This window comes from Eumetopias jubatus, unplaced genomic scaffold, assembly GCF_037043125.1.
Source record: "Eumetopias jubatus isolate StellerSeaLion01/CBP00866 unplaced genomic scaffold, mEumJub1_p1.0 scaffold_1, whole genome shotgun sequence".
In the NCBI taxonomy this organism is placed as follows: Eukaryota; Metazoa; Chordata; class Mammalia; order Carnivora; family Otariidae; genus Eumetopias; species Eumetopias jubatus.
The window spans coordinates 96307795-96329741 of record NW_028274807.1 but is presented as its reverse complement, the minus strand read 5'-3'; the positions used below and the strand labels follow the sequence as shown (position 1 = coordinate 96329741).

The 21947-nt window shown below is 37.6% G+C and overlaps 1 protein-coding gene and 1 pseudogene across 1 annotated transcript in view; both read right to left on the bottom strand.

Annotated features, from left to right (window-relative positions):
* Nucleotides 1–4153: 4153 nt before the first annotated feature.
* On the bottom strand, nt 4154–4653 carry LOC114209102 (small ribosomal subunit protein eS12 pseudogene; annotated as a pseudogene).
* Nucleotides 4654–10054: 5401 nt separating this feature from the next.
* Nucleotides 10055–21947, bottom strand: part of SERPINI2 (serpin family I member 2) — a 31524-nt gene continuing 19631 nt past the window's right edge. The window contains exons 6-9 of the mRNA XM_028103191.1: nt 21509–21606; nt 17052–17138; nt 13853–13942; nt 10055–10131 (exon numbers count right to left, since the gene is read on the bottom strand). Coding sequence (XP_027958992.1) covers nt 10055–10131; nt 13853–13942; nt 17052–17138; nt 21509–21606 — 352 coding nt within the window. The remainder of the gene's footprint in view (nt 10132–13852; nt 13943–17051; nt 17139–21508; nt 21607–21947) is intronic.

Genomic DNA, 21947 nt, shown 5'->3' with positions numbered 1-21947 from the left:
AGCTAAGATCAAGAGTTGGATGCTTAACCAACTGAGCCACCCAGGCACACTGAGATCATATGATTTTTATCCTTCATTCTGTAATATCATATATCATGTTTGCTGATTTGTATATATTGTATATATCGAACCATATATTGATAAATCCCACTTGATTATGGTGTATGATCCTTTTAATGTGTTACTGAATTTGGTTTGCTAATACTTGGCAAAGCATTTTTGTGTTTTTATTCATCAAGGTTATTGGCCTGTAATTTCCTTTTCTTGCAGGTCCCTGTCTGGCTTTGGTCTGAGGGTAATACTGCTTCAAAAAATGAGTTTGGAAGTGTTTTCTCCTTTTCAATTTTTTGTAAGAATTAGAGAAGGACTGGCATTAATTCTTATTTAAATGTTTAGATAGAATTCATTTGTGAAGCTATCTGGTCATGGGTTTTTCTTTGTTGGGAGTTTTTGATTCATGTCTCAATTTCCTTACTCACTATGGGTCTGTTCAGATTTTCTATTTCTTCATGGTTCTGTCTCAGTCAGTTGTATGTTTCTAGGTATTTATTAATTTTTCTGGATTATCAATATGATGGCTTATAACCGTTCATAGTAGTCTCTTATGGCCCTTTGTGTTTTTATAATATCAGATGTAATGTTTCCTCTGTCATCTATAATTTTATTTGAGTTCTTGCTCTTCTTTTCTTGTTTAGTCTAGCTAAAGGTTTATCATTTTGTTTATATTCAAAAACCCAATTCTTAGCTTACTGATCTTTTCTATTGTCTCTCTTATTCAACATAGTGCTGGAAGTCTAAGCCAGAGCAATTAGGCAAGAAAAAGAAATAAACCACCTGATAGGCTAGCAGAACCTTGGCTCAGGGCCTGATGGTCACTTTTTGATAATCAGACATCATTAGTCTTCTATCTCAGAATATATCTATAACTGTACTATTTCATATTAGTTGAAGGTCAGCTAGAGAGAAAAAATACTAATAAATTCTCTAATTCCTAAGCAGAATAGTAAAATTTATAAGCCTTAAGAAATTGAAGTAAAGTTGTATAATATGAAATCGAGAAATATTCACTACCTTCAGTTTGTATTTATCCTAGAGATACACGGTAGGGGTTGAACATGATGCTAAGTTATAACAAATATGTTTTGGTCATTTGACTAAGCAAAAATAAATAAAATCACTTTCTCGATCTTGTTTGATAAATTCATGCCACTTCTATTATTGAAACACATTTTAATTTTGTATAACCAGACAATAAACTATAAACCTTAAAACTCTGCAGACTTATTTAGATATTCTTATCTGACCATAATGCTAGTAAGAGGATTCATTTTCCAACAACCAAGGCCATTTCAGGTGTTTATGAATTTCTCTTGGGGGTTACAGGTACTGATAAATATAACCATTTTAAGGTACATATTGTAAATGATAGTATTTTTCCTGTTGGCATAAGACAACCACATTTTAGCGAATTCATATGTTAGTAAACCTAAGTTAAATAATGCCATATAAGATTTTCATTCTGTGGGCTGATAATGAATGTGTTTTACTGAAAGATGACAGAGCATTTTTATAATCCCTGCCATTGGCCCCATAATAAGGAGAGTGTTTTTCTCTTCATAATAAATTCCTCTCTCAGCACAAAAAAAAAAAAAAAAAAAAAAAAAATTAGGGCTTTGACAGACATTTTGCAGGAGGGGAGAAAAGAACATTTCCAGGCAGAGGAAGCAGATTTAACAGTCACTCACCCAAAGTGAGAGATTAGAGATGTGCTATATAACCAAGCACCAATGAGTAAAGATTAATCTAGAAATGTGGGGTTAAATTATGGAAGACCCTGAATACTGGCTGCAGAGTTTTGCTTTTATTCTTCAGGCAATAAGGAGAAATCATCTTTATAATTCACTTACCTTTTTTATTTGGATTTTTAAAATTTATTTATTTATTTGAGAGAGAGAGGGTGGGAGCACAAAAGGAGAGGGAGCGAGAGAATCTCAAGCAGACTCCCTGCTAAGGGTGGAGCCCAACATGGAGCTTGATCCCAGGACCCTGAGATCTTGACCTGAGCTGAAATCAAGAGTCAGCTGCTTAACTGACTGAGCCACTCAGGTGGATTTTTTAAAGCCACGCTTTATTTGGATTTTTAATGTAATCTTTTCTCATTGGCTTCTTTCCTCATTGAATCTTGTATTTTGGTAGCTTCTTTATTATTTTATTGATTATCAGGTCATTCTGAGCATAGCAAAGGAACCTTCACAGAACAGAAGCAGTATGCCTTATTTCAGGGGTTCTTAGAGTAGAGTTCCCTGACTGGTATCATCATCACCTGGAAACTAAACTTGTTAGTATGCAAATACTCAGGACCCAACCAAGATCTACCAAAGCAGAAACTTTGGAGGTGGAACCCAGCAATCCTTTTTAACAAGCTTTCCAAGTGATTCTGATGCATGTCAAAGATGAGAATTATTGGCTTAGTGATTAAGAGGTGGGGTTGGAGTCAGAGAATCAGAGTTCAAATACCAGTTCTACCATTTATACCCTATGGGTGCCTTTGAGCAAAGTCCCTTCACCCTCTGGTTCCAGATTTCTTGTTTCATAAAGTGTGTGATAGAGATAGGGGGATAACATAAGATACTGTATATGCACTACATGGTGATAGTAAGATCTCTATAAATATAAATTGTTAATACAAAATAGGAACTTAATTGCCCCCAATTTTTCTCTGTATACTTTCATGGATACAAGAATATGAATAATGTGATACAAGTTATGACAAACCAAATAATTCAAAGTTAAAATGCATACATAACCCAAAAGAAAAATCTGTTGAGAAAAAAAATGCCTGTTGAGAACTGCACAGACCAGTTTTTCTTCTGTCATTTTCTGTGAAGCATTGAGCACATGCTTTTAAATATCATTAGCAATCGTATGCCCTCATCCCTTACACGTAGGTATAATTTTTATATCAGTCAGTAGTCTGTTTAGGACAAATCTTTAAAGATGATACCTTCAATCTTTACTCCTCCACCCCCCCCACCCCACACACAGAGTAACTAGAAGTTAAAGGCTGCTTTTTTTTATTATTGAAAGAAAGATTCTCAATCAAGACAGCCAACAAGACAGCTGTCTGGCAGCCAACAAAGCAATCCATTAGTGGGCTTTCTGAATTTTACATCCTTTACTCTCTTTTGGTGAAGATAGATTTTTCCCATGAAGCTGAGCAATTTGCATGGTAAAATGCACTGGAACATCAATCCTCAAGTTCTTTCACAGAATTAGGAAAACTGAAATAGCATACCAGCACTTTGCCTTACCAGGTGTCAGGCACTAGGATGAGAAAACATACACCACAGGTTAATACATGGAAAACATGCATAAAGAACATAGTTGTATTATTTTGCTGAGCACTCGCTCCCTAGTTCCTATGACCTAACACTATATGGTATATCTCTTGCTCCTAGTAGAGTCCATCATGGGAATCCCTGGTCAGTATTGGCAGCAGAGAATAAGATGGATGTGATCCACACAATCATTTGGAAACCCAGGCTGATGGGGCCTCTGCCATCTTCCAGATGCCTTATAAGGTTTCCGTGGTCACCCTTAATGTTGATGTACAGCAACAGAGTGAACAAAAGAGAAAGAAAAGTAGACAAACGTGCCTCATAACCACTGCAGCCAGAAGTAACACATGGCATTTCTGCTCATATTCTATGTGGTGAGAACAGGCCAAGCAGTCCACCAAGTTCACGAGAGATGTGGATGTAGTCTCTGGCTGGGTGTTGGGTTGGTACGCACATGGTCTACTTTTGAAGTTATCGCAGGCAATGACTGTACCAACTATTTCCACAGCTTAACAAACTCTCCTGTCTTCCAGCCTGCTACATCTGTGTTGCTGTTGCTACTGCTCCCAGCTTCAAATTACACCACATATTTTGGGTTTTGCTATAGAAGCACCCCATTAAAAATATCAAGTTAACCTACTATTGTCACTAATGCCCCCTTAAATTTCAATGAAACTGTAACTCTTGCTCATGTCACAGTGCAATGCCAGTGGGTGTTCCTGGTGGCTTTGGCAGCAGAGAGGATCTGCGACACACGGGGACAGAGGCACCCAGGCTAACAGGGGCTCTGTCACTTTCTTTTCCTTTCTTTTTTTTTTTTTTTTGTGGAACAAAAACCAAGTTTATTTGTTCATTTCTTGCACTTGAAGTATTCCTCAATGACATCCTTCGCCTGAGACTCTTTGCCATAGTCCTTAACCACCACACAACTGCAACCAATCATTTTATGGGGTTTTTCCCTCTCTGTCAATTTTACAGAGGCCTACCCATTCCCCTAGTTTCTTGTCGTCATCAACCTTGATTAGGTTGATTTGGTGTTCGGCACAAAGGGCCTCCACCAACTTGACATACATAGGCTTATCACAGTTGGATGCAAGCACACAAAGATGGGCCTGGCGCTTGTCTAAGGCTTTGGCAGCTTCGCGAATTCCACGTGCTAGGCCATCGTGGATGAGGGCAGTCTTCAGCACCTCTTGTAAAGCAGTATTAACATCCATTACACCTCCAGCAGCAATGCCTTCCTCGGCCATGGCGGTGGATTACGAGTGTAGCCGAATCTTGACTGCACGCGACCTTCCGCCTCCGTGCGACTCGGGGGCGGCAGGGAAAGAGCTCTGTCACTTTCTAAAGAGAGCTTCCAAGGTCGGTGCTGGACCTCTTCAGCATCGATGGCTCTGTGGTATGGGAGAGAGAGCAGTTCAAGAGGGACACTTGTTTCTTCATCATGTGGGCTCACAAGTGGCGCACTCACCTCCACTCCAACTCCGTGGATGAGAACTAATTGCCAGGCTCCACTCAGATAAATACAATGACGGATGAAATGACATCCCTAGCCAGGTCACCACTGCCCAGCAGCAGCTCTATCCTGAGGAAGCAATCGTCAAAAATCTTCATGACATAGAGGTATCTGCCACAAGAGTAAAATTATATATATATGTGTGTGTGTGTGTGTGTGTGTGTGTGTGTGTGTGTGTGTGTGTGTGTGTATATATATATATTCTGTTTTTAAAATTGAATCTCAGGGGCACCTGGGTGGCTCAGTCGGTTAAGCATCTGCCTTCGTCATGATTCCAGGGTCGTGGGATCGAGGCCCACATCGGGCTCCTTGCTCAGTGGGGGCCTGCTTCTCCCTCTCCCTCTGCCTGCCATTCTTCTTGCTTTCTCTCTGTCAAATAAATAAAATCTTTAAAAAAATATAATAGAAAAATTGAATCTCAAACCTATAAAAAGACAACTGTAAATACATTAAGGATAATGTAATAGACCAAGATCCAAGTGAGAGGCACATCCTGGAATTTTTGTTGGTTTTATGAAAACATACTGTTTATGGATAATGGTGACTCAAAAAACATTATTCCAGAAATGTGTCTTTGATGAGAAGTCCAAGATTTACAAACATAGGACTTTGGAATGGAGACTTAAAATAAGATTTGTTCAACCCTTCAGTGTACTAGTAAGGGCACTGAAGCCCCAGAGAATTGAGGTGATAAGCCAAATATATAATTTTAGACCGTGAAAAATGTCTCATCTTTCACTTTCTTTATACCATCAGGGTGGTCACTCAAGGCATCAAAAAGAGATAGAAAAGAAAAAAACAGATTTTGGCCTCTAGAACTTCAAGCTTGGTTTAGAGTTGATCACATAAGGAGCCAGGAAACACACACACACACACACACACACACACACACACACGAGAAATACAGGGGAAAAACAGATTATAGTATGCTAACTTTTCCACCCTATGCAGAGTCAGTCTCAGTATCCACACAGCTCAGAGGGCAGCCCCTCACTGGATGTGTCTCAATGGTGCAAGGCCTTCCTGTGAGAAAATATCTTACTTCCAGAAGTCCAAACCACTGACTTCTAAAGAAATCTGCCTAATTTTTCTGTGTCTTTCAAGATTTCCAAATCATTATTACCCAATTCAGGAAATTCTATAATCTCACCCCAAAAAAGAAATCTTAGGTCTTTGACCCCCTAGGTCCCACTGCCTGATGTAGCAGACTCTCTGCTCTAGAGTATGCCATGAATTATAATTGTGTGAAGTCAATAAACCCAATTCCAAAGTTTCCAAAAAATACTACTCCTTTGATGGCCATTTTATCTCAAGGAAGAAAAAAAATGTATATGTGATATGTATATGATGGATTAGATTTTTTCAAAGGATATTCATGTGACAATATTTTTATCCCACATAGATTATGTACTGTTGTGATCTTAAAGATTTCATATAGCCTAGCAAAGAAAATTATTTCATATTTATTTTATTTCATATCTTATTTTATATATGTTATAAATATATTCCAGAAATTTTTTTTTAAAGATTTTATGTATTTATTCATGAGAGACTGAGAGATAGAGGCAGAGGGAGAAGCAGGCTCCCATGGAGCAGGAAGCCTGATGCGGGACTCGATCCCAGGACCCTGGGATCATGACCTGAGCCGAAGGCAGATGCTTAACTATCTGAGCCACCCAGGTGCCCCATATTCCAGAAATTTTTAAACTTTGTGATATGGAGCTCTAGTAACTACTGAGTTAATTTCACTGAAGGTGAAGATTAAAGGTTTTAATCTTGAAAGTGCTTTGGCAGCTATGTTTCTTGAACAGGGGGAGGGGGATTTTCAGCTTGAACCCATACCAGAAAGCTACATTTTCTTCTTTTTTTTAAAAGGATTTTATTTATTTATTTGAGAGAGAGAAAGAGCATGAGCAGAGGGGGAGGGTTAGAGGGAGAGGGAGAATTAGATCCCTGCTGAGCAGGGAACCTGACACTGGGCTCCAACGGCTCCAGGATCATGACCAGAGCCACAGCAGATACTAAACCGACTGAGCCACCGGGGTTCCCCTGCCCTCTCTTCTATGAGGAGCTTAAACACTCTCCTTTTGCAAGGCAAGTAACACCTACCAGGTGCAGAGCATGACATCAGAGAAGAAAAACATGTGACAGTGAGAAGTCAGGCTCCATAGCAGGGAAACTGAAGCAGATGTTTAGCAGATCTTAGTGAAGAAAAGCAAATATATAAGGAACATATTATGAAAAAAACTACTTAAAGTGAAACTTGGGCAGTCTCCTTATTACACTGTCTCATTTATACAACCCTTCTTGGGATGCTTGGGTGGCTCAGGTGGTTAAGCATCTGCCTTCCGCTCAGGTCATGATCCCAGGGTCCTGGGATCGAGTCCCAAGTCAGGCTCCTTGCTCAGTGGGGAGTTTGCTTCTCCCTCTGCCTCTCCCCCCTGTGTGGGCTCTCTCTGTCTCTCTTGAATGAATGAATGAATAAATTAAATATTTTAAAAAAATATATAAAGCCCTTCTTAATTCCTTATCCTGTTTTATTTGTTCACTGGTTATTGTTCTTCTGCCACCAGTAAAATGACAGCTCCATGAAGGCAGAGACCCTGTCATATTTGTTCACTGCTATATCCCTGATCTCTACAGCAGTGCCTGGATCATGGTGGAAGCTCAATATTTGTGGAAAGAATAAATAAATCTCCAGAGCAAACTCACATGTTACACATGGAAGAGGATCCTAAGACTCAAGCAATCCAACGGAAACAGGAATTCGGAGAGACCGGAATAAAACTACTATCCTCTTAACAGCCTATTATTCCTCTTCTTCCTGAATTGAGGAAGCATATTTTTAAACCCGTTCCATGATGAGCAACAAACTTGTGGTATATCATTAACATATAGATTAGCATTTGCTGTGCTATAGCTAAGTAAGCTCAAGTTGACCGTCTAGAAAAATGAATATTGCTTTCAATTACGTTATGGTTTTAAGCAATCATAATTAATTATAAAGTTGTTTTCATAATGTCTTGGGTATTGTTCTAGGTTTTTCTGTAGACAGAAATCTAGACTTTGGAGACTAGACAGCACAATGTCTCAGGGGAAGACCTGCACTACTTTAAATGATTTACACAGGGGGCGCCTGGGTGGCTCAGTCGGCTAAGCAGCCAACTCTTGATTTTGGCTCAGGTCATGATCTCAGGGTCCTAGGATCAAGCCTCGCATCAGGCTCCATGCTCAGTGGGAGTCTGCCTGAGGATTCTCTCTCTCCTTCTCCCTCTGCCCCTCCCCCGCTCTCTCTCTTTCTCTCTCTCTCAAAATAAATAAATAAATCCTAAAAAAAAAAATAAAGGATTTAAGTAGAAGGGATTATAACTCAGAGATTATGGTCACAGACTTCTCACTCAGATAGTCTTGGCTTCAAACTTGGAAATACTGTGAAGATCGCCATATTTACTTGCTATGTGTCCTTAACTAATTTATATGACATCTTTGAGCCTCCATTTTTTCATCTGGAAGGTGGGTAATATTATCCCACAGAGTTTTTAGTATGTTTAACATAATGTAGATAAAGTGCTTACTTCAGTGTGTGACACATAATTAGAGCTCAACAATGGGTAGCCACTATCATGAAATTCTCTGCGAAGACTTGCCAGACAAACCAACCAAAGGATACTCTACATCATTAACATGAAAACAGAAAAACTGTGAAACGTATTGTATCAAGTCATTGGAATGTAGTATTCTTTTGAATATTTGGATCTGACATTTCCGAGTATTCAGAGAAAGGGTTCTGCATTTAATCTTTACAGATTACAGTCTTGGCTCTAACACTTTCTTAGTCCAGTGTTATAAAATCTTGGAAGGTCAGCTTCCTAAATCACACTAATTGAGCTGTCACTTTCATGCATGGGAAAATGTTTAATAAACATATTATAAACATGTTATACATGTTTAAAGCATAAATCAGAAAATAGATATGTCCCAAAAGGTATTAAAACAATGGCAAATATTAAATGTTAATATATGGAGTTAAGATTAGGTTAAGATTTTTCCCTTTGCTCATTTGTTTTGTTTCTTAAATTCCACATATGAGTGAAATCATATGGTATTTCTTTTTCTCTGACTCATTTCACTTGGCATGATACTCTAGCTCTATTCATGTTGTAGCAAATGGCAAGACTTCATTCTCTTTATGGTTGAATAATATTTCACTGTATATATATATATTTCTCACATATATATATGTGTATATATATACAGTGAAATATTATTATATAATATATATCTTATATATATAAGATATATCTTATATATATATATCTCACATATATATGTGTATATATATATATACAGTGAAATATTATTATATAATATATATATTATATATATATCTCACATATATATATGTGAGATAGATATATATATCTATCTCACATCTTCTTTATCCATTCATCAAAAGAGAGAGAGAGAGACAAACCAAGAAGCAGACTCCTAACTATAGAAAACAAGCTGATGGTTACCAGAAGGGAAGTGGGTGGGGGGATGGGTGAAATAGGTGATGGGGATGAAGGAGGGCACGTGTCATGATGAGCACCAGGTGATGTATGGAAGTGCTGAATCACTATATTGTACACCTGAAATGAATATAACACTGTATGTTAACTAATAGGAATTAAAATAAAAACAAAACAAAAGATTAAGTTAAGATTAGTAAAATACTCAAAGCTCATCTACTGTCATGGATACTAGATCTCTCTATCTTAAGTGGCCCCCAGAGAGACACATACCACGCCCACTCTGTCTCTTGACCTTACTTCTGCGTGGTCTGGATAATGCTGCTATGCCTGGGGGTCAGATGGCCCAGTTTTTTAGGAATACAGACACTTTGATATCTAAGATAGAAATTTGGTGTCAAAATATCTTAGACAAGATTGTTCTAACATATTAATAGTAATATTTTATGTAAGTTCACTGCTTTTGATTCATATAGACTTTATAAAATATAAGGACCAGAAACAATAATGAATAAATTCATTTATTAATAATTTCACTTATTCATTAATACAGGTCTATATCAGTACAGATTAATACAGGTACAGTTAAAACAGAAAAAGATGTGTAGAAAATACTTGCACGATGATGCTATTTTGCCCATCAACTATTTTTCAGGAATCATCTTATATTCTGAGGCTGTTCTTTTCAATCACAGTGAATCTAAATCTCTTCCCTTCATCTTTTGGGTGTCAGGATTTGTCACCCTTCCCATAAACAAAATTGATTCTAGGAAAAGAAAAAAAACACAACTAGGAATTTCTGGAGAAAAAAGTTGACAATAATTAGTCTTTCTGAATATTTTAAGAGCTCATTTAGTCTTTTTCTCCGTATAAGATAAACAGGCAACGTCTAACAGCAAAACCCTCTCCTTTGTCTAAAATACATAATTATATCATTATTAATCATTTTCTGGTAATTTATGAGGTAAATTAACACCGACAACAGCTTGTCATGGAAAATGCATTAGTCCTGTTTTTCATATAGGAAGGCAAAAATAAAGTGGCAGGGAGGTGTTCTTCTAAATATAGAGACTCGGGCAAACACAGCATAATGAAATGGTGATGAACTTGGTGGAGTTATAAATTTAAGGCATCAGCAGTCATTGTTTTATGCCTGTAACATAAGCCCTTAGGGTTAAAGTAGCAGCTTCTCAGATGTCCTCTCTGAGCTCTGAAGCAAAGCTTACAGCAAAAGACAATATTTTCTATTGCTAGTGCTTTCCAAATCCTCACTGAGGTGATATTGTATACAGCAGAAATATAAACACCTGAATCCAGCCATTCTGTGTTTGCGAGTGAAAAGGAACTAACAACTAGAGGACAAAACAGAAATAAAGGATGTGTCAAAATCCATTCACCTTTCTTTTCAACTAGAGTAAGAGAAGTGGCTTGAATGGATCAATGCCAAGGGTTGCCTTGACTTTTACGTTCCTTACAGATATATGTAATAAATGTGAATTTCAAAAGTGATAAAATAAATTTTACATCGTTTTAAAGCTAATGAAAATTATACTGAAATGTACTTGTAATAATTATTAGAGTCCTTTTTCATTAACTCTTTACTGTTCGGCCCAGAGACAGATCGTCCTAGAAGAGCCAGTAACATGGAAATAGACATAATCTCCAGCAGATTTTTGCTTTTAATGATTATAATCAATAATATTTTGCCTCAAAAATCTCAGAATAACTTCAAGAAAAAGAAACCATATTCTCCTGTTTTTCAGGTAGATGGGGACCCACAAATAACTTTCCCAAGATGTATATTGCCTTTTGTCACAATAGGAATCAGTAATGACTGTTGTCTATTTATTATTCTATGGCATTAAAATGCTTATTGGAATTGTTTGGGAAAGTCTTTAAGTGACTTTTATGGAAACTGAACTCATAATTGAAGACAAGAGTTTAAAATTTTAAACACTCAGAAGTGTAAGACATCACACAAAAGCCATTTGTCCCCGTCTTTTCAATCTGTTTCTTTGACCAAGGAGTAGCACGTTTTGAATGGAGTCCTTATGCAGTCACCAATCTACTCTCCATTAAATTGGATGGATTAGTGAACTCTCCCTGGACATAACAGCAATGGATAGAGAGGTAGGCTGAAGCAGAAATCACTATTGTTTCCATTTTTCTCTACATTCCCCCTTCTCAAAGAGGTGTCCTCCATATTTAACCAATATATGTCTACAACTTTTACTTCCTAATATTAAAATACACTAGCATAACCAAAGCCAATAGCCTAGAAGAAAGATTTCTTAATGTATATCCTGCAGTCTGCTTCTTCTTTCAACCCAAAACCATAAAGAGTTTTAAACGCTGTTTGTTTTATTGTGTGTGCGGTACTGTCAGTTTCAGAATCATGATTCATTTTCTGAGAAATTGCACATTTCATATAGCATCTTTCACAATTTTGTTTGGAAGTCTCCAACACTGGCCTACCCCCTCAGCCTGAAAGTAGAAAAAAATGTTCTTCATTTCCTTAGAAGTTCAGCTTAGTAAGAGGTTTGGGTAAATATACTGAAATATAAAACTAACATGGTAGAAAAATACAAATAATGTTTGGATTTTGCCCAAGAGACTGTTTGACGAAAAGAAAATTTTAAATCTGATAAAAATTGATTATACTAAATCTAAAATCATTCACCCTCTTACTTCAGTAATGGTCAAATGAATATATTTTACGTAAAGCATTAAGCCACTTAGTTGTTTACTATGCTATGCTAAGGCACCATTTTCGTCAATCACAATGATTTCCTCAGTTCATTTGTGAGAGAAAAATAAATAAACCACCCAATGTGTATCGTCTTAAGATAATGGCCCATTCTACATTTTATATGGCAACAACATACAGCCCCCGATAAATGAGTAGCCATTTGTTTTAAACAATACTTTAAGGGAGTAACCCTAGTTTAGAAAGTCTCATTACAATAAAGATCATGAGACAGTAGAAATTGTCATTAAGGTCTGATAGTTAAGCATTATCACAGATAAATAAATAAATGGATTATTTGGGGATTAGAATTTTCACTGCTGTTTAACTGGTAGCAATTACATGGCCTTGGTCATCAACTTGGTAAACAGAGTCAAACAACATTATTCTAAATGCCATTATTTCCTTGTGCATTGATGTCCAATGCAGCTTCATTTCTTTCAATTCTCCATACTCGATAATTACATACTAATTGTAAGAAATTAGAGTTATCCAAAGGTTAAGGATGCATAGATCAAATGACACACTCAGAATATCCTTTAACACTGGCACGTCCACCGTTGGAATTGAAGTTGTGTTAATGCAATCTCAGCATATCTAAAACTATCTCATTGTTTCCAAGATGTAACTTTCAGTAGGGTCACTCAGCACTGGTTTCATGGAGCCTTAAAACAGAGAGTGGTATATCCTTCAGGAGGCCAATAATATCAGCACCATTAGCTAATCTAACAGATTCAGATCTAAAATTAACTATGTCTCTTTTCCATGTAACCCAACTTATACAAACTTCTCCATTTTCCTTTCTTCCTTCATGTATTCAATCATTCCCTCATTCATAATTATTGATTTATTCATAATGATCAGTACATGCCAGGCATGGTTTTACAGCCTTCATATATTCTTTTAACTCTGAGAGATGAGTACTAATATTATGTTTAAATAGGAGGTGGAGAAAATAGGGCTTAGAAAGTATCATTGACTTGTCTTACAACCATTAGTTAACAGAGCTGGGACTTGAGCCAAGTCTAACACCCAAGTTCACACTGTCAGTCTCTAGGGATGCTGATATTGTGTGCAGAGCACATGGCCAAATACTCCACATGTTGCCTTTGTGTCAGATGCAGTCCAATCCACACCCACCTTTTGTAGCTAACTGCATCATCTTTCATCAACTGCCCATACTGGAGATTTGTAATTATATTTGACCTCTCCCTCCCACTCAGAGAATATAGCTAGTCACTTGTTCTTTTGGAATCTACCTCTGAAACCTTCACAACTGTGCAACTCCCCATTTCTATTCCTCTTGCAGCACCATGGAGAGTTGACTTCTGAGACAAACAGGTGCTATTTCCACTCTGCCACTCTCCAACCATATGACTTTAGACAAATTATATAACCTCTCTCTGAGCTTCTATGTTGTCATTGGTCAAATAGCTAACCTGTTGGAATGGTGTTAGCTTTAGAGATAGGTATTTAAAATCGCTAGCATATAATAATAACTGTGTTGGCAGCTATTACTACCACTGCCCTATTTTAGGCCCCTGTCACCTCTTAAAATACAATGCCTGGAATAAAAAGAGGCATACACTAAATAGCCCACTGAAAGAATAAATTGAAAAATGGAAACAGATTCAATACATTGAAAGGATAAATGGTCTCAGATATGTAGATTACAAATAGCGACTAGAACTAGGTCTGTTTGACTCAAGCAGTTCCCCCCAGAGAATACTAGAAAAGATACCTGTTGGGTTATTCTTCACAATAAACAGAAATGGATGATTTGCTATAAATTTGTGTTGAGCCAGACTCATGATCACAGGAATGTGCATGCCTATGAAATAGAGACAATACTTATTTAGATGTGCACATTAAAGGATGAAAAAAGAAAATATATCCACAATACTTTTTGTAGACAGGAAAAGTCATTTCATTTGATGAGTTAACATGGAGAAAAATAATCATTTTCCAAAATACAGAGAAATCTGGAATAAATTTAAAATCAAAGAGCAGAAGAACAAATAGTGGATTGTTCAAGGAATAATTCTAACTTCACATTTACGTTCAATGAAGAAGAAAGTCAGATACTAGATTCAATTTAGTGAAAGCAGTTGAAAAAGTTCTTCTTTTAAACAGTAATTTTCTGCTTACTTTTTATTTACTTTATATGATTTATTCCTATAATATTTCAACTCTTAATTCCTATCCAGATATGTTTGCATTTCATTTCTATTCTCTGGGCTTGTGGTAATCACATCTGAGTTCAAATTTATTTTTTTTAACTTTTCCAAAATTATGCTGTGGGCTCAGAACTTTTAGGATTTGTGCTGTGAATGATTATGGGATTTTTATTATGTGGTTAGAAGAAGAGATTTGTTGCCTTAATAATTATTTACTATAATAATTTATATCATGTGGCTCCATTGTAGAACTTCCCAACATTTAAGAGTGGATAAACCTAAATGGCTGAGTTTTTTTTTCTTTTTAAATTAAATATTTCTACACTCAATTCAGATGTTTCCTTTACCAATAATGCAATGATTTTGTACAATTTTTTTCAGACTCATGAAAAATCATTTTAAAAAATGCAACAGGAGTGATCAAAACTGAAGAATAATGGTAGAGAAGGAAAAATATCCTCTACACTCTTTGTTTGTGACTGGGGTATGCAAATTAAACTGACAAAAGCTAGATTAACAGAAGAAATGGTTTATTCTATATCCCCAAAGGAACTTCACAGAAAAGAAGTAAATATCCCCCCCCCCCCGCCCCCGCCTCCCGGCAAAATGTTAGGCTTGAGAGCTTATCTACCTTTTTAACAAAGGGTAGTAAATTGTGGAGAAGTGACTAGACCAAAAAAGGGGCAATAAATTGTGGGAAGGTAAATATATGGGAAAAATTAATAGTATAAGAGGGTTATTTAGTAAGGTTTGTTATGTAGACTCATTTCAGTGCCAACTTTCATCTCTTGTGATAAAGGTTATTCTCTTTCTGATACGCAAGAGAGAAGGAGAGACACCTTCACAAGGGAAATTTATGCCCTGCTTTTAGGCAGATTGTGGGAGAGTAGAGAGCTCTTATTTTTTTCCTGTGCTGTTTCTCCATCTTTTTCAGCTCACAACAACGCTTCGGACAAAGTGGCTTATCTGGGGGTGACATATTCTGATCGCTTTCAGAATCAAGCATAACCTTAGTAATATAAAATGCATGGCACTCTCCTACCTGCAATATCAGGGCTATGATGCCCAAATTACCAGTGAATAGAGACTTATATCTGAATTGGTGAGAGAATACAAAAAACCATAGTCAGTGTCATTCCCATTCTCACTTGGGTGAACACTTGAGATTTTTTTTATTCTTGAGCATCCACTGAGCAGATGCTGAAAGTCAAAATACTCACACTGAAAACTATTCTGATGTGTAACACATCAGGGTCACTGCTGTTCCCTTAATGATTGTTAGCCCCTCTTAGAGAACTCTAGACTTAAATTAGAGGCAGTGGGTGATAGTCAAAAGAGCTCTGAACCTGAAGTCAGAGAACCTGATTAGAGTACAAACTCAGCTGTCAATTAATAGTATGACCGTAGGCAAACCACTTCATGTCGTGGGCCTCTTTCTTCACCAATATAATGAGAGAATCAGACGATGATCTGTAAAGACTCTTATGTAAAAGCAGCTGGAAAACTTGTCTACATAGACCAACAACTTCATCCAATGCAACTTTTTTGTTTCTCCAAGATTGAAATAGCCCATGCTCTCCAATCTAAGGTCCTTGAGCACAGTAACGCCAAGTCCTTTGGGAGATGACAGAACAGTAGCGGGAGTCCAGTGTGACCCACCCACGTGTCAAAATCCATTGACACTACATAGTATTACAAATTAACCGAGAAATTAACAACACGGATATACATTTATAGAAATTTATCAATAAGACCATTTAAAGGTGCATATCTTTTACATATTGGCTAAAATCACAAGAGTCTAAAGAATTAAAATAGACTTATGAGACATTCATTAAAGTTGCTTTTACATTTCTAATTAAATTTCCTCCAATTATTTTTTGAGGATTACTTGTATGCAGCATAGATACTATTCAAAATGCCATTTATTCAAGAAAATCTATCATAAAGGAGTGGATCGCTAACTGTGAAATTGTGCACAAATCACCTAGGAACCTTGGAAAAAACAGATTCTGATTAAGTAGGTCCAGTGTTGGGTCTGAGGGTTGGCATTTCTAAGAAGCTTCCAAGTGATGTTGCTGCCACGTCTACACACTATATTTGACTTGCAGTAGTGAGGACGGGCCGCAAGCCACCGCAGAGCCCTAGTTCTCGACCTTGGACGTACATGGAAATCACTTAGGGAAATGTAAGAAAATGCTAGAGTCTGGATTTCACCTCCAGAGATACTAATTTAATTAATTTACTAATTTAATTTTGGGGGATAGACTGTGCATAGGATTTTAAAAAGCTTTCCAGGTGATTCTAATGGGCAGCTAACTTTGAGAGCCACTGGTGTATAGATAATGACAAAAACCATATTAGAAAAGTAGGGGCCTACCTGGTGTAATAAAAGAAGGAAATTAATACAATTACCTAAGAGTAAGCATTCCTGAATAATAATGATTTCATGTTTGAACAGGAAGTTTCCTCCACAGGTCCTATCTCCTGATTGGCAGGTAAAATGCAATTTACAAATAAGGCAATATTAGTAGGTAAGCCTCAAGTCCTAATCAAATCCCTTCCCTGGCTTTTTTTATTAAGCAGCACCTGCAGAGATGCAAAAATAGCTTATACAATCAATTTCTCTTTTCTTCCTACAGTGTAGTGGACAGTAGGAAGGAAACAGGAGGTCAGAGTCATGCAGAAATGCCGATGCCCTAACGCTGCACATTTCCACCCCCAGTCTTTCCTCTTGGCTGGTTGTGAAACCATTTGTCCTACCAGTCGATGTTGCGGCTTCACTGCCGTCTTCATTTATCTCAAAAAAAACATGTTGCATGACTTGGGAAACAAACACTTCAGCTGAATCTGTTGGAAAATAGGAAAGTGTATTTAAGGATTAGAACTCAGAGCCATTACTTATTAGGTCCCAGGTTAATTACATTTTCAAGTGAACAAAGAAATTTCTAGGAAAAAAACAGTAACAAATTCTTCCCAAGTTAGTTAATTTGCTAGAGATGGAAGGTAGTTTAGCTCTTGCAGAAATGATACAGAGACCCAGAGAGAGAGATCAAGTTTAGCCCAGATACAAAAGCAAAGATAGAAGGGGATAAGCCTCAAATCAGGTATCCCACTAAGTGAAATATTTGTATGAACAGAAGGTTTTGCCCCGCTTCGCCATGGTCTACAGACAAGATGAAAAAGGCTTTACAGATTTGAATTAATCCCACCCTATGTATTCAACCTCAAAGCCAACTTGCCTTTTGAATTCTGTATTAAGTTTTGATCTGACTTTAAAACAAAATTTACTTTTTTTCAAGACTGGTGAGGCTATGAAAGTCTAAAGAGCTTTTGTGTCATCTGTTACCAAATCACTTCAGAGCTATGCTTTAAAATGTGTCAAATTCCTCATGTCAGATAGTGTCTTACAACATTCTGTTCCAGTGTGGATACAAGCTGAGAGAACATGCTCCTCTTCTCCCCTTGGTGGAACTGCTGTATGTGTGAAGCGTTTCTGATCTTGTGACCTGCGGGGATAGTCTCCTTGAGAAGGGGAAAGTGAAGCCAGGAGTTCAGAAGCCATCAGCCACTCCCGCTGTGTCAGGACCACTCAGATCTGACAGTGTGCCTCAAAGAGACAATAAAAACATGCTCACGGGTTCAGTGGTGGCCAGAAAGTGGAGGAAGGACGACGGGCCTGGAAACTTGAAGAGAAAGAATAAAAAAGAGCTTTGTTTCTCTTGGGAGAGAAAGCTGATGGGACCAGGCAGACTCCACCAAAACCACCAGATTTACAAGGATTCGGGAAGAAATTCCTTACAATAGAGGGGAACCAGCTCTGGCACCTCACAGAGAAGTAAAGCCCCTCAGGCAAGAGAAAGAGAACTCTCCAAAGGGATATTTGCATAAAAAATGGCTTCCTGGGGCGCCTGGGTGGCTCAGTCGTTAAGCGTCGGCCTGTCTGCCTTCCGCTCAGGCCTGGGATCAAGCTCCACATCGGGCTCTCTGCTCAGCAGGAAGCCTGCTTCTCCTCTCACTCCCCCTGCTTGTGTTCCCTCTCTCGCTGTGTCTCTCTCTGCCAGATAAATAAAATCTTTAAAAAAAATGGCTTCCTAAAAATAAACTCCAAATTGCTTGTGATCACTTTATCTGGGCCCCCGAATACCTCTTATCGTCATCTGCTACCTTCCTCTCCTCATCCAGTAGCTCCAGCTTAAGGTCAAGTATCAAGGCCTTAGCCCTAACTCTCCTTCTGCTTAAAACCCTCTTCCCCAGAACTTTCCCTGACTGGCTCCATTGTTCTTTAGGTCCCAACAAAAATGTTAACTTCCCAACCCAGTCTTCAAATTCTGCCTGTATCTGACCTAATCACCATTTATTCCATGATGCTGTTTTAGTTCACTTACAGCATCCATCACCTCTGCATTTAATTAACTAATTGCTTATTAATTATTCATCAGCAGATGTAAACTTCACTAGAAGCAGAACTTTTGTCCATTTTATGCATCCCTACAAAACTGCCTGGCATGTAGTTGGCTTCCAATAAATATTTGTCAAACAAATAAATCATGGATATGAATATGTCCAGCGACAGAAACAAATAAGATGGAGAAAAGGGAGAAGAGGTATGTGTGTGGAGAAGATGCCCCCTCTTCTCCACACACATACAAGAGAATGGTGTGCTACAGGATCAGGCAAGTAAGCATGTTCTTTCCCGAGGACTGCGCGAATAAGACAGGATTCACATATGGAGCCCAGAGTAGCTGACCTAGAGACCCATACCAAGCCAAGAGTGAAGAATAAAAAGCATGTTGGGGTGCAGTGGAAAATTTCACCCAGTTTAGCACTGATACCAGGTCAAGGGACTCCATGGCTATCAGACTGAGCCTCTGGTCTCAAGTATCTGGTCTTACCACGAAGAGGACCTGATCTTGGGAAAAGAATGGGACCTGACAGCTAATAGACTGGAACAAGGAATCTGGACTCCATAAAGCCACCGATTTCTTCAGGTTTGTAATAATTTTTCTCGTTTTCTATGAAAATTCCAAGTATGTCTCTGTCAAATTAAGAGGACAAAAACCTTCTACAGCTTTGCTAGAAGATGTTCAAGTAAATATTAATGTGCCATAGACCCACTTGTTTTTTTTTAACTATATTTACCATTTAGTTAGTATATATTATGTGCCAGATATGGAACAAGGTGACCTACATACATTCTTTCATTTATTTTCATCACAATTTATCTCATTTAACAAATTAGAAAGCTGAGGCTCAGAAAGCTTAAATATTTTACTAAAGGTAACCACAAGAAGTAATAGCAGTAATTAATAGCAGTGTGAAGCCAAATATTCATCTCCAAGTTTCCAAAAGTAACTGTCTGAAAACATTTCATTCAAAGCTTGTGAATTATAGGAGTATAGGATAGTAGCTCCTGTGTAAATATCCCACAGCACTAGTGTTAGCCTGGTTCACAGTAGCTTTTAGAGAATGTTTACTGCATGAGTGATAAATAGGGATAGCAGGGAATTTACTGTTCTCCTAATGACCAGATGTAGTACCAGTGATGGCCCTGGCTATTTTATTTCTGGCAGGAAGATAGAACCAAAGTAGTTAAAGCAACTCAAATAGGCAACTCAGGAGAGAAAGAGCAGAAAATGTTGGACGTTTGTTTTTTGCTGTTTGAAGATATTCTCTTGCACAAATTCTCTTATAAAGAATTTTGGAGGGGGGCACCTGGGTGGTTCAGATGGTTAAGCCTCTGCCTTCGGCTCAGGTCATGATCCCAGGGTCCTGGGATCAAGCCCCACATCGGGTTCCTGGCTCAGCGAGGAGCTTGCTTCTCCCTCTGCCTCTCTCCCTGCTCATGCTTTTTCTCTCTCTCTCTGTGTATCTCTGTGTCTCAAATGAATAAATAAAATCTTAAAAAAAAAAAACCCAACCTTTAAAAAAAAAGAATTTTGGAGGTATTTTTGTGATAAATCTGCCTATAAAAGGAGATTTTATAGAAGTCACCAGTTGCTGGAGATTTGTAGAGCGAGTGGCTGCTTGAAATGCCTGCTGTATAGTGAGTGAGCATCTGAAGGCCAGAAAGAAGGCTAACAGGAAGAAGTACTTGAAAAATGGGTTGGTTGATTTTAGGTTGGCGAGATGGCTGTGTTCCAGAGTACAATTAGATAGTGTGCTGTTGCAGTATTTAATGTTGACTGCCTCATTCCTGATGCCGATGAAATTGTCAGAGAAGTCAGATATCTCTGTCAGCGTGCGAACAAGTAGCTAAATCATGTGTGAAGGTAATAATGAACATCTGTCACCAGTGTACCCCACCCACCTCCTCCATCAGGAAAGCTCATTCTATTCGTTTACCCACATAATTGATGAGTGAATAAATTAATGAATACTTCTCCAAAGCCCAGATACTTATATAGGAATACACAATATTTCTATGTTATGATACAAAACCCCATCAGACAGACAGGCTTGCATTGTCAGGCCCGTTTTTGTTTTTGTTTTTTTTTTAATAAAACAGAAGACTGCATTTAAAAGAGGGTAAGGAACTTGGGGACAAATTGGCCCTCTTTGTCTATCATTTTTTTTTCTCCTTAGTTAGATATTTTTCAACAAGTGGGTACTGCCAAGACAAGAAAAAATAAAACACTGTCTTGGGCTTTGTTGTGTGAGTGAGCATCTTAGCCATGTGGTGTTTCCCAGGTGTGAGTTAGCATAAAAGCTCCATCTCCTCAGATGTGTTGTTAGTCTCAAGCTAAATCTTCAAGCTGTGGCATTACAATTTCTAGATTGTGTTCATCATCCAGCAGCTTGTTGATGCCTATTTCATGGGCTCCAATATTACCAAATTAACATTTGCAAATTGGTTTATAAGAGTTTTATTAGCTCTGCATAGATGAGAGCCTCAAAGTTGTAATTCCCATTATTCAGATAAAGAAATCCAAACAGGGCTGAAATAAAAGCCCGTATACTACTTAACCTACATAGTTTTATTACAAGAATGTTTAGAAGGCTTATCTAACATTCTAAAATGCTTTCTGACTTTCTTTAAGGAAAGTGACTTAAATACAAAATGAAGTGCTTGTTTACAGAGAGCTCAACATGACTCTGACATTTAGTCACTGGGTGTGTATATATTTTCTGGGGCCGAATGCTCTTTCAGATCAGTCAGTTGACAGAGTTACTAAGAAAACATATTAACATAATAATATAAGAATTATTTATCACACTACCTGTTATTCCAGAAAGGTCACAGCCACCACTAAATATCTCAGTTATATTCAAAGAATACAAAGCTTCTTTGAAGTCTAATTTTTGTTCTACTTTAAATCTGTTAAAAAAAAACAAATGAAGAGGAAAATTCTTGAAAAACTGTATACATTTGCTACCAAAATGTTTGCTACAAAATGGATGACTTGGAAGAAATTATAATGTGAAATCTTTTGTTTTTATTATCCAATTACATTTCCTCATATATATAATACCATTTTCCCCCAGCTCCACTGAGAAGTTCTGAAGTTGCTAATAACTTGCTTCCCAGTTAAATGGTTGGTGGGAGGAGGGAAGAAAATACTATATTTTCTGAAGTTATAATTATCTAACAAAACAGGGTGAGAGTTCTTAGTTTTCAATTGCTTGGCTCCTTCCCTAGAAAAGTAGTTTCCCTCCAGC